We start from the raw sequence: 13,732 nt of genomic DNA on the forward strand, positions 1-13,732 counted from the left end.
ATTTGTTAAATATGACTCCTATTTTCAGTCAAATTTAAGAAATAATCTTCTAGTTAAACTATATTTATTTGTTTCAATTAAACTCTGATTAGTCTAGATTATTTTATTATTATTTGACCTATGAATTTAGCCTATAAATAGGCTCTTTTATGACCTTAGAAAATACACCCATTAGATATTAGAACTCATAACACATTTAGAGAATTTTGTGTTTACGTTTTGTGGGTTCTTTATTTTCGGGTTTTCGGGGTTAAGTTTTTATCTCCATCTTTTGTACTCTTCGTTCTTTTTCCATTATAGTAAAATTATCTTTTCCCATGGTTTTTTTATCCTCTTTGGAAGGGTTTTTCCACGTTAAATTTGTGTGTTCAATTTCTCGATTTTTTTTTCTATTTTTCTTGTTCGTTGCTTAATCGGGTCGAATCCTAGCAAACATATAAAAGTTAATCACATATTTACATGTCACTTTCAATAATCATGAATTTCTTGTACATTTATTTTGATAAAAATTCATAATCATGAATGTACATAATTATCAGACAAGTTTCATATACATGAATTTTCTATGTCACTAATCAAGTCTTTCCGAATTGGAGAACGACTTACGGATATAAGTACATCGTTCTCTTTGTGTCATAACCCAGTTATGGTCTTTTCATTAAAATACCATAGCCCAACTATGGTCTTACATTTAAACATTGTCATGGTCCAACCATGGTCTTATCCGTCAATTCATCCTTTGCTACAAACGATGGTACTCAAATCCTGCGTTCCATTAAATCCGAACATTTACTTTAATTTCATTATATAATAATATTTCATGTTTTTAACAAATAGTATAAATAAATATATAATATCATCCATAAATTCAATATAATTATTAAATTTCAACCATACAAACTTATTTGGGCATATTTGTAGAATTTGTAGAAATTCAGGGACTAGTTTGTTAATTTCTCTTTTTCCCGTTTATCTTCGGTTTCTTGATCTATAATATAAAATTTTCTATTCATCAGCATCTAATTCAATTCTAATTCACTTCACAATTTATGCCCTTCAATTTTTGAAATTACACTTTTACCCCAAATTTTATAGTTTTTACAATTTAGTCCCTACTTAATTTACCCATCAACTGAGCTAATTTTTCTCAACTAACACTTTATCTAATCATTTTAGGCTACTATGAAACCTTTGATACATAAAATTTCAACACCAAACCCTAATTCACAACTTTTTCACAATTAGGTCCTAAAAATCATTTTCTATTAAAATCACTTAATAAAATCATCATATAATGAAATTAAAGCTTAAAATACATGATAATTCATCATAAACATACAACACTTATCCATGGAACTTTCAATTTCACCCATAGAATCAAAAACTAATGAATTCAATAGGCGGAGCTAATTGTAAAAGTCACAAAAACATAAAAATTACAAAGAAAAAGAAAGAATTGAACTCACATGATGGAAAAATATGAAAAACCAGCTTATTCCAGAAGTTCTATGGCGTTTTGGCTGAAGAAAAATGATGAAATCTCTAGATTTTTTAATTTTGTCATTGTTTTATATGTTTAATTTGCAAAATTTCTAATTTTACCCTTATTTCACCTTACTTTCTTGCTAATTTTCTTGCCCATACCGTCCAGCCCATATAATTTGGGTCTAATTTCTTTTATATCCCTTCTTATTAGGCACTTAAGCTATTTAATCATTATTTAATAAATTTTACACCTTTTACAATTTAGTCCTTTTTTAATTAATTAACTATCAAAATGTTAAAATTTTCTAACAAAACTTTAATACTAACTCAATAACACTCCATAAATATTTTTAAAAATATTTATGGCTCGGTTTATAAATTCGAGGTCTCAATACCTCGTTTCTGAAACTAAGTAACCTAATAATCCTTTTAAAACACTACATTCACTAATTCAAGAATATTTCTAAAATTATACTTAACTCATAAATTATAATTAATAGAATTTTCGAACTCACTAATCAGATTTAGTGATCTTGAATCACTATTTCCGACACTACTGAAAGTTGAGCTGTTACACCCAGCCCAACCTGGCCCATGCTTACCTTTAGTTTGAACCTTTAAGACACATATATGTCTTTTTGTTTGTTTTTTATTCTTTAACAAGTTTCCATTTTTAGGAGTATTTGTTTGCTCTTGTAGCATGTTTTTTAGTCTTGCTTATACATGTAATCTTGCTTTTGCAAGTGGCTTTAGGGATGGTTTTGTCGCCGTCCTCTCTAATTTGGGGTTGATTTTTTCTCACCGCTTTGGACCATTTGGGGTTGATTTCCTTATCGTTTTAAGTACTTACAGTCATTCCAGATATATCGTGCTTGAGCTGTGACAGAGCCAATTGTCAACGTGTTATAATATTTTATTGATACTGAGGCTAAAGCCTTTGTGGTGTTGATGGAGTTTGTTCTTCACTACTTATGACAGGTATTTGTTGTTTTTTTCTCCAAATTATACGATCTCATTCATGAAATGAATTTATTGTTTTAGTTTTTCTACAGGGAGATGTTCTGGTTCTTACTATGGTTGATTAGCTACCGTCGACCACAACTTGGTTATAACTCTTTCAAACCCTTTTAAAAAAGGTAAGTAGCATTGATCTTCTTCGGCTTGATCCTAAAATCGCAAAATTAGATATAGAGGATTATCCATATAAAATTCGAAAAGTTATGTTATCTGATGATCCCTTGTTGTATCCAAATAAATATTTTTATTGGAATAATCTATAATATTTATCGTAAATTAGCCTTGTACAAATCTTGGGAAAAGGATTGGATATACAATGACAAAAATCAAATACTTTTCACTGATATTGTTTATTATAAAAGTTTGGCTTATGCTATCACAAGGGAACAATATTACGTCATTCGATATTAATGTCGTTTGAAGATTATGGAAGTTCAAAGTCACCAAACTTACTCATGGCGAAAGATCCAAAAGGTAGGGGATTGTTGGGATCGAGCCTACCTTGTTAAATCATCTATGGGGGATTTTTACTCTATCCACAAGTACGTGGATTTGGAAGAGTACATGAGACACATGCACATTGTGCACAAAAATACATGGTTTTAAAGAAGAAAGAGGTAAAGAGTCTGGACGGTGATATAGCATTTTATGGGTGATAATGCGAGCTTAATAGTTTCAGCCTTAAATCTTTTTTGAGGATCAACTTAACTCTATATATTTTAGTGTTCTATGAGTGATTTGATTTTTAAGATATTCATATTTTTTATTTGAAAGATAAAGCTTTGAAAAATATTACCAATTCAAATATTTACATAAGAATATTTGTCTAGATATTTAGATCCAACAATCTAGTTTAAAAACAGTGACTTAATTAGACAAATTTTAAAAATCAATTAAAGTAATCCGAACTTTATAAAAGTTCTTCCACCCTTGAAAGAAATGAGATTTTATTATTTCTTCTTATAAAATTAAATTAATTTTTAATTTGTTTTATCTAAATAATATTTCGTTTAAAGAAAAAATTATTTGGATCAAAACGACTAATTTACTCTTTCTTGTCTCCCAACGGTTTATCTTGAACTAACTTTGAAAGTCTTGAGTTTAATCGAACCTAGATTAGCTTCATTTACTCTTCCGATAATGTAGAGCTACTGACCCTTGAAAAAAGAAATTAGGCTTAACAAATTTTAAAGACAAAAAAGTTCATATCAATTATAAAACATCATGTGTCAAGTGGAAATTATTACATACTAAAATGATGACACATATCAATTATAAAACGTCATGTGTCAACTCGAAATTATTACAGACTAAAATGATGACATTATAAATTATGCCATAATAATTATTTTTAATTAATTTAAATTAATTAAGGAATAAATAATAAAAATGTATATTATCAGTAATTAAATTAAAATAGTTTAGTAATAATATTGAAAAGGAACTCTCGTCCAACACAATGTGTTACATTGTTGGTCCAGAACCTACGAGAGAGGGAATGCAGTGGAAGGGACTGTTTTCTATTTTTCCTTTTCATGATTATGTCGTTGACACTTTTATCCCAGCTAAACAAAGTAGGACTGCTAATAGATTTGGGTTAGTGAGATTTGCGTCCATGAAAGATGGTAGGAGAAGTAGGTTTTGGAGAAAAAAGAGAGAAGTGTCATCTTGAACCACAGGAGGAATATCAAAGCAAGAATGAATGTTGGGTCTTGGAACAATTGAGCAATGGATGCATTGCATTATCTGGGGGAATCGAAGGGTAAAAGAAGATTACTGAATGAGTTTTGGATATACGTAATAATTGCACACTGTAAAGATTTTGCAAAAATAGCAGACCTACTGAAAACGAAGAATGATTTAGGCCTCAGCTGTTTCTCTATTATGAGATTATGTAGCTCAGAAACTTGATTCCATCATGGGGCGGTAAGTGGTTTTCTACATAGTCTAGGACAAGGTTGAACGTGGAAGGGAATGGGTATCATGTTAATGTTAAGGAATCTTGATCCATGCCCGGTGTCTTGGTATAGCCAGAAGTTGGGGTTCTTTTATTAGTATTGATAATTTTCCAACGAATGTCATCTGTGATTACATCAAAAATCTTATAAAATTTTCAACTTTCACCTCACATTTCCCTCAAATATTTAATGCCATTTAAAAGAGAAAAAAATCCAATTAGTTGAATGATGAATTTAAAATATTTGATAATTAAATGATAAAAATTTAAATAACCTGCTATATATAATATTGCGTTAAAAACTCGAACCGTATGAACGGGAGCTATCAAAGTTGGACATTGTTTGACATCAGTTAGGAATGTCACAGCCACTAATATGACACCACGTAAGAGATTAGGACAATACTTTCGTCGGATATTAACCATATGCTTTTATTATTATTATTATTATTATTATTTTGAGAATATATGATATAACGGGTATGCTTTAAATTTACGCGGGGTTGGACTGGCGTAATCCAGTTAGATTGTGACGGGACTGTGAGATTTTGTATTTTATTATTCAGTTTATTCTAATGGATATTAATGCCCTTTCATTGTAAACTAGTTTTTAGATTCTAGTTAAAAACTTGAAAAATGATTTATTAAAATATAAATGTTTAACATAGTTGATTGATTTTTAGTTCAATTGGCATCGATATTATTAGTAATGTAGGAGGACTTAAGTTTAAGTGCACTAAATCGTATTATTCTCCTATTTAAGAGTTTAAGAAGAACTATAAGTATATCAAGCCTCACGCCAAATGAGAATTATATAAAGGATTTAAAACAAACCAATTTAAAATACAATTTTAAAATATTTGGTGTAATAGTAAAATATATTATATTTTTATAAAGTGAATAAATTCGAATTTTAAAAATAAAATTGTTGAAGTCTTGAATCTCGGAATAATTAATCTTCATGAACCGTAAAACATGCATAAAAGTTATTTCATTTACGCAAATTTGATGTTGTTTTGGCTCACTTCATACCATTCCTTGAAAATTGACATTGGTACAAGTAGATATAAAAGATAGTAGGGGTGAACATTTGATCGAATCAAATAAAAAAATTTCGAGTTAATTGAGTTGACGAATATTATTTTATCATCCTAAATCGATTTGAAATTTCTCGAATCAAGTCGAGTGAGATAGAATTCGAATCAAATCAAATATATTTGTTCAAGTTAAATTAAAAAAATAACTTTGAGCCTTTATAGCCATCGCCACCTATCATAATCAAATTTGTCCATCATAATCAAATTTGTTATTAACTTTCATACATGTATTTTAAAATTAAAATATATATATTAAATGTAAAAATGTAAATTTTAATAAAAATATTTTAAAAACAAAATGTGAAATTGATACTAATTGAAAATTTTAATATGAATATTTTATTGCATCATCAATAATTTAATTTTTACAGAAATTGATAAAGATTCAACATAATTAAACAATTCAATAATGTAAATGGTACAAAATATAAAATTTAATTCAATAATATAAATAGCAGACATAAATTCGAAAAAAAAATGGGTTTGGGAAGTAAAAGTTCAGGGGAAAGCAAAAGAAAATTTTTTGGGGGTTTGAAGAAGTAAAAGTTTTAGAAAAAATTAAAGAAAAAAAGTTTTGAGGGTTTGAGAAAATAGAATTTGCGGGGAAAAAGATTTTGTGGTCTGGAGAGTAAAATTATTGAGGGGAAAGTAAAAGGGTTTAAGGAGGAGTTTGGGGAAGATAAGTAAAATGGTTTGTTATTTAATTTATTTGAATTCAAAAAATTAAAAAAAATTGAATTGATTTGATTAATTTTATTCAAATAATTTAAATTTTAAATTTTTTAAAATTTTTCGAATCAGAAAAAAATGATTGCATGAACCTCCAAAAGTGCTACACACTTTCATTAAGTACATTAATTAGATTTAAATTATCAAATTCAACAATCACTGATTGCTTACCTTGACTCTATAATTTTGGAGCCAAGCCTCAAATCTTGCGCTTCGGCCACTGATGCAGATGGGTACATTGGCTCCATTGATGACGTTCCCTTATGAGTCTCTAACTACGGCAACAATGCTTTGCTTTCTTGCTCGTAGATCTGGTTGTGACATCCGTATTAACAAGTACGGTGCTCCATTCTTTGCTTTGTTTGATTGTCATCAGATCGCAAGTTGACAGAGCCATCTTGGGCCCTGAATCCAAAGCTGTCCCGCCCTCCAACTAATTCCCTTGAAAGCAGAAGCATTCCCAGCAAGTCCAGGCGATGAGTTTGAGATGAAGGCTTTGTCCTCTCCGAAACTATGCTCCACCATTTCAAACCAAGAGGAAAAACCTATTGGTAGTGGGCTATAGCAGAAGTTTGAGGCTTCCATTCCAAATTACTGATGCATCCAAGTAGGATCACCCCAGCTTTGTGAATTCTCCATGATGAACTCTACTTTATCTTTCCCATATTGAAATGCTTTTCTTATTTCTCATGTTCCATTGATAATTACATTACCAGAAGTTTGGTAGAAAGAATCCATCATTATTTATGACGACAAAATGATGTGAAAACAATTTCATTCCCAAAATAGAAAAAGGAAAAGCCAAGACTTTAGCTACCAACTCCAAAATCTAGATACTTCCTTTTTTTCTTCTAAAGAAATCTAGATGCTTCGTGTGGAAGAAACAAAAGAAGCAACGGGGATATAGTAATTAATTAATTAAAAATAGATAAAAATTAAGGGTAATTTGAGTGAATAGTTTATAACCCTGAAAACATATTAAAGTATTATTAAGAGCATGAAACCGAAACCTTTGGGTGTGCCACCTGGTCTGGTCTGGTCATCCTCTTTCTACTCTCATTTTCTTTCTTTCGTGTCTCTGTGTTCAAAGCTTTAAACAATTTCTAATCTTTGCCACTCCTCCACATCCTCATTACACGCGTCAGTAAGTACTAAATTGATTTTCTTGCACTTTCCTTAGGAGCCAACCAAACGTTGCCTTCCTCTCATCTTTTCCACCACCCCAAGAAAAAGTAAGCATCTTTATTACTCTTAACTATCTTCATCATTGAAATTCCCCCTATCCTTTTTTTTTAAATTAAAAAATTCCTTGGTTCACATTGTATGACTCTTTGTCGGGTTATATTGGTCTAAGATTAGCAAAATCATGGCAGTTGATTCCGCTGACAGGAAAGAATTCATTTTGAAGATAGATGACAGAAGCCACGACGGTAGTATTTCTACTCCTTCCGGTGGAGCAACTGCCGGCGATGGAGGTAAGATTTGGGGTGAGCCAAGCTATGATTTTTGGAAAGACGGTGAGAAAATCAACATTAACTGGAAAAAAGAGAATGCCAACTCGAATGATGCTGGCAGTAGTGGAGGTGTTAGTAATAAGGAAAGTGAGGATTTTGAATTCATGCAAAGCAAACAAGTCCCCATGGAAGATCCACCATCAAAGCTGATCGGTCAGTTTTTGCATAAACAAAAAGCTTCAGGAGAGATTTCGTTGGATATGGATTTGGAAATGGATGAACTTCAGCAAAAGCAAACCCATGACGGCATTTTACTCCCTACAGTTGCTGAAACACCTTCACCTTCAGCAGCTGCTCTTTCCAGAGTGTCCTTTGAGAACAGCCCTGTAAGAAGAAGACAAAGTAAAGGGTCAGCGTCGACAGGGAAAGAAGAGACTGATGGGGTTGTAAAGTGTAGTTCAAATTCTTCATTCAAAAGGAGTGAAGGTGGTTCTACCCAAAGGAAGTCAAGTTTGTTAGCAACCAAGACAAAATCCAGGTTGATGGACCCCCCTACACCGGAAAGGGGCGAACCAAAGTCCGGGAAAACCGGAGTTGGGAAGTCTGGACATGTAATGCGATCTGGGATTCTTGGGAAAAGCATGGAGGAAGAAGAGGATGACTCATTGTTTGATGAGGATTTGCCTGATGAATATAAGAAAGATAAGTTGAGTTTTTTGGTTTTGCTTCAATGGTTAAGTTTGATTTTGATCATTGCTGCTTTAGTTTGTAGTCTTACAATTCCTTATTTAAGAAAGAAACGTTTGTGGGATCTTATGCTGTGGACATGGGAAGTTTTGGTTTTAGTTTTAATATGTGGTAGATTGGTTTCAGGGTGGATTATAAGGATAATTGTGTTTTTTATAGAGAGGAATTTCCTTTTGAGGAAAAGGGTATTGTATTTTGTATATGGAGTGAGGAAAGCTGTTCAGAATTGTTTGTGGCTGGGGTTGGTTTTGATTGCTTGGCATTACTTATTTGGTAAGAAGGTTCAGAGGGAGACTAAGACTGATGTCCTTAGGTTTGTGACTAAAATTATGATTTGCCTTGTTGTGGGTGTGATGTTGTGGCTAGTGAAGACCCTCTTGGTGAAGGTACTGGCATCTTCTTTCCATGTCAGTACTTATTTTGATAGAATCCAGGAGTCATTGTTCAATCAATATGTAATCGAGACTCTTTCCGGTCCACCTTTGGTTGAGATTCGAAGGGCTGAGGAAGAGGAGGAGAGACTTGCAAACGAAGTTGCAAACCTACAGAAAGCTGGTGCTAAAATTCCTCCTGGCCTCAAGACATCAACCCTTTCATCACCTCAATATAAGAGGCCGATAGGGAGTGGACCGATTCAGAAAAGTCCTCGAGGAAAAAGCCCTATGATATCACGAGTGCTTTCTGTTGAGAAGGGAGAGAAGGATGATAAGGGGATAACCATTGATCACTTGCACAAATTGAATCCTAAAAATGTCTCTGCTTGGAATATGAAAAGGTTGATGAATATCATCCGCCATGGAGCTCTTTCCACTTTAGATGAGCAGATACAAGATTCAACTCAAGAAGATGAGTCTGCAACACAGATTAGAAGTGAATATGAGGCTAAAGCTGCGGCAAGGAAAATCTTCCAGAATGTTGCTAAGCCAGGTTCCAAGTATGCCCATCAGTCCTATTGCTATGCAATATGTTATGTGTGTATTTGTGCATTTAAATTCTTTGTCAATGTTAAATTTCATTTTTCTTTATCGGCTGGTTGATTGTTTCTGTTTTGAAGCTTTTGTCTTCTTATTGCTAATAATTGTTCTCAGGTACATATACTTGGAGGACATTGAACGGTTTCTCCCAGAAGATGAGGCTTTGAAGACTATGAGTCTCTTTGAAGGAGCATCTGAAAGCAGGAGAATTAGCAAGAAAGCCCTCAAGAATTGGGTGGTAAGCATTGGCAACCCATGCATTGCTGCATATTTTACTTCTAATATATTCTCTTTTGCATATAGAGTCCGTTGACTGCATTTTCTCAATGTTATATTTAAACAATACGTAAGATGTCTGATTAGGTCCAAACCTTATTGAAGTTCATTTCTCTTTAAATATTTAACCAATATTAGGTTATTGTCACATATTTATCCTTGTAGTAACGATAACATGTTAAGAAACTTAGTATACTAAATTTAAGAAGATAATAAGATGTGTGGTCAATTATGTCACATGGTATCTGTGTTGAGCTTCTATTGAGTGAATGTTGGTATTGGATTGCTGTTTAAAAAGTAGTGCAATCTCTGTAGATTTAACTGATTCTTTTTGTGGAACCAGAACTTGCTGTGCTGGATTTATTGCATTTAAATCCAAGGAAATGAAAACCTTATAATTTTAAAATCATTTGATAGTATTTTTTTATTTATTACAGGCTAAAGCAAGGCACCCATCCCCCCTTTTTCTTTCTAATTCCCATCACTAAAATTGAAGTTGCGTTTACAAGTTTAACACTTGCTATTGTGTGTTGTACTTCAATCTCTCTTAGGTCAATGCTTTTAGAGAACGAAGGGCACTTGCCTTTACACTGAATGATACCAAAACAGCTGTGAACAGACTTCATCGGATGGTGGACGTTTTGGTTGGCATCATCATAGTGGTTATTTGGCTTCTCATACTTGAAATTGCCTCCAGCAAAGTTCTTGTTTTTATTAGCTCTCAACTGCTTCTAGTTGCATTCGTATTTGGGAACACCTGCAAGACTGTATTTGAAGCTATTATATTCTTATTCGTTATGCACCCATTCGATGTGGGTGACAGGTGTGAAATTGATGGAGTTCAGGTACCTTTATAAGCACATGGTTTGGCTTTTTCTTTTTAAGATAGTGTAGATCCTGTTTGTAAATTCCTTTTTAAATACTTGGATTCAATGAATTTCAGATGGTGGTGGAGGAAATGAACATCTTGACTACTGTTTTCCTAAGATATGACAACCAGAAGGTCATAATCCCGAACAGTGTCCTGGCTACCAAGGCCATCCATAACTACCATCGTAGCCCGGATATGGGTGATGCCGTTGAATTTTGCATCCATGTGAAAACTCCTGCAGAAAAGATTGGTCTAATGAAGCAGAGAATAATGAGGTGAGTTGAAAATGATACAACTGTCCTTCCCTGCTTTGCCTTCATTTACAAGAGTCTTTGTTGTTGATTCATGGCAATTTATAGTTTTCTGGTCATGACAATACTTGGAACATGTCTGATTGACTTGATCATTTCTTACTGCAGTTACATCGAGCACAAGAGTGACCACTGGTACCCGGATCCAATGATTATCTTCAAGGAACTTGAAGAGTTAAACAGAGTGAGGATAGCAATATGGCTCACACACAGAATGAATCATCAAGACATGGGAGAGAGGTTCACAAGAAGAGCCCTCTTGATCGAAGAGATGGTTAAGATTTTCAACGAGTTAGATATCGAATACCGGTTATATCCAATTAACATCAATGTCTGTAGCGTGCCTCCCATGGCATCTGATCGGCTTCCTCCTAAGTGGACCGGACCAGCCAGCTGAACAAAATAACAAGCAAGCTATGACCCATGTCTTTAATGTCAAAGCTGTGAGTAGATTTTACTACTTGTGACATTGTTTCCTTGACAATTAGCTTAGATGTTTAGCTAATAAATTCATCGTATAATTCGTCTTTTTGGTAGATTGAACAAGTCTGCTGAGCTGGATGATACTTAAGCCATGTTTTTCCAAGTCTTCGTTTTTCTTCACTTCAAGTACTCATGCTCGATGCCTGTGCCAAAGTCATATTAGGACATGGGTAGAGAAATATGGTCGTCCAAGGTTCCTCTACATAATGGAAAAACTTGGAAACAAACATGCCTATGTAGGATACATGTATTTAACTCAAACCTGAGTATTCAACACTTGCTTCATTGTCGGTAACATTGGATAACATAGGTATGATCCAATGTTAGCCACAAAGTTGAAAGTGAATCTGATACTTATTTGTTCATAGACGCATAAATGTACACGTGTTAAATATTCACATTAATGAGAGAGCTAATCTACTTTTGATCTCCAAATAATTGCAGCTGTAGTTTTCCATCTATTTAACCACAAATCGACTTTCATTTAAAGGTATCTTGTTTTTAATTGGAAGGATGAGAGTTTTGCATTAAGAATTCAAATGTCATTTCAATCAACTATTCCCATGAGACATCCTTATAAATAGAACTGTAAGTTGTGATGACGTACAAGAATGTTGCAAATCAGTTTATGATCAAATCAATCAAGATATTCTTACCGCCACCCTGTTCTTGCCGGCGTATAATGGAGGCCTCCTATCGTCAAACAAGCGGGAATAGACCGAAAGATCGGCACTAAACTGCAAGGCAAAGAACAAGACGGAACATCCTTAGCAATCCCTTCAATAGTCTTCCAATCCATTTTTGTCTCTGATCTAGGTCCCAATACTTCTGTTGCCTCAAGGGCCTAATTTAAACCATCTTCACCATGAATGAAGCGAGCAATCTCCTCTGGGCCAGCACATAGCCTGGTCTTGTCATTGCACTCTCCAACTCATTTATCTCTTCCACGTTAAAAGTGTAAAAGTTAAGAGGAACCTCACCTCACATGCATCTGCAAGAGAGAAGGAATACTAGTAGAACTTATATGGAGACAACATCGATGTCTTCTGATTCTCCGAACTTGGTCCCATCACTCCTCAAGAAAAGAGGAAATGTCAAAGCCATAGGCACCTTCAGCTTGTAAAATCTTCCTTATCAACTCAGTCCTAGAAGTAATATTACCCCAGTGATCACTCCCACCAATTTGCACACCAACACTTTCAGTCTTAAAAAGTCGTAACCTTGCAATAACTGATAAGAACAATACTAATTCACTAGTTTTTTTTTTTTTATCCCGGATGTTGTATTTATAAATTAAAATACTATATTTATTCTTTGAATTTTTGTTACGAAGTTTTAAAATACTATGATTAATATTCTAAAAACAAAATCGTATAAATGTTTATTTTTAGAATATTTATGTCAAATATTAACCAGCTACTAATATTTTTATATTATTTTAATGATTTTTTATTAAAGTTTGTTATTTTTAAAGTTTATATATAAATATATAGAGAGTTATAATATCTCATAATTTATAAAATGTATATTTTATTTAAATATTCTTAAATTATTGAATATGTTTGCCATTTTTTATTCAAATGTCTCGTAATTTATTTTTTATTTTGAAACTGTATTTGATCCTATTGGATATGTTTGCAATTAATTTAACTTTAAGAATTATTCAATTATTTTTTCTATTATCTTTTAATATATAAAAATTAAATTAATAAGTAAGTGGTTGCAGTCCTAAGAAGAGGACTTAGGTTTGAACTTTAGAGATGACATTGTTAGGAAGCTACAAACCCCAAATATGGACCGTAAAATGTACATGAAATAAACTAAAAAATACAAAAATTAAGAAAATGATATTCAAATATTTTAACCCATAAAACAATTTTCTCGATTTGTTAAGTTAAAATTTATATATATATATAATGGTTTATTCCAAAATTACCATAAAAACAATTTTTGAAAAATATATTTCATTTCTACAAATAAATTACTTTATTTTGAAAATTTTAAATTTCGCAATTGCTATATGAATCGGTCTCTAATAATTTATTATTCATTAAAAATTCATAATCTTTAATAGTTTTGATTAAGTAAATAAATAATTAAAGCGTTAATTATAGGAATTGGTTTGTGTTAAGTTTATTTTTCATTTAAATCTTATCGATATGTAATATTCAATTTTTATACATGAATTTAATTTTTCTATAAACATTCCATGTTCTTTCAAAATTTTAGTTAAATCCTTGATTTAAAAATGATTTAAATCTTTATAATAAATAATTAAAATCTTATTTATCTATATACGTTAATGTTGTTACAATAAAGACTTAAAATGTT

General features: G+C 32.3%; 1 protein-coding gene across 1 annotated transcript; it reads left to right on the top strand.

Moving 5' to 3' along the window:
• Positions 1–7,241: 7,241 nt before the first annotated feature.
• LOC108461243 (mechanosensitive ion channel protein 6) lies at positions 7,242–11,839 on the top strand. The gene is made up of 6 exons (XM_017761013.2): positions 7,242–9,420; positions 9,575–9,698; positions 10,288–10,581; positions 10,680–10,882; positions 11,027–11,361; positions 11,456–11,839. Exons 1-5 carry the CDS (start codon positions 7,652–7,654, stop codon positions 11,313–11,315), a joined length of 2,679 nt encoding a protein of 892 aa, XP_017616502.2. The 5' UTR covers positions 7,242–7,651; the 3' UTR covers positions 11,316–11,361; positions 11,456–11,839.
• The last annotated feature ends 1,893 nt before the right edge of the window (positions 11,840–13,732 follow it).

This window comes from Gossypium arboreum, chromosome 13, assembly GCF_025698485.1.
Source record: "Gossypium arboreum isolate Shixiya-1 chromosome 13, ASM2569848v2, whole genome shotgun sequence".
Classification (NCBI taxonomy): Eukaryota; Viridiplantae; Streptophyta; class Magnoliopsida; order Malvales; family Malvaceae; genus Gossypium; species Gossypium arboreum.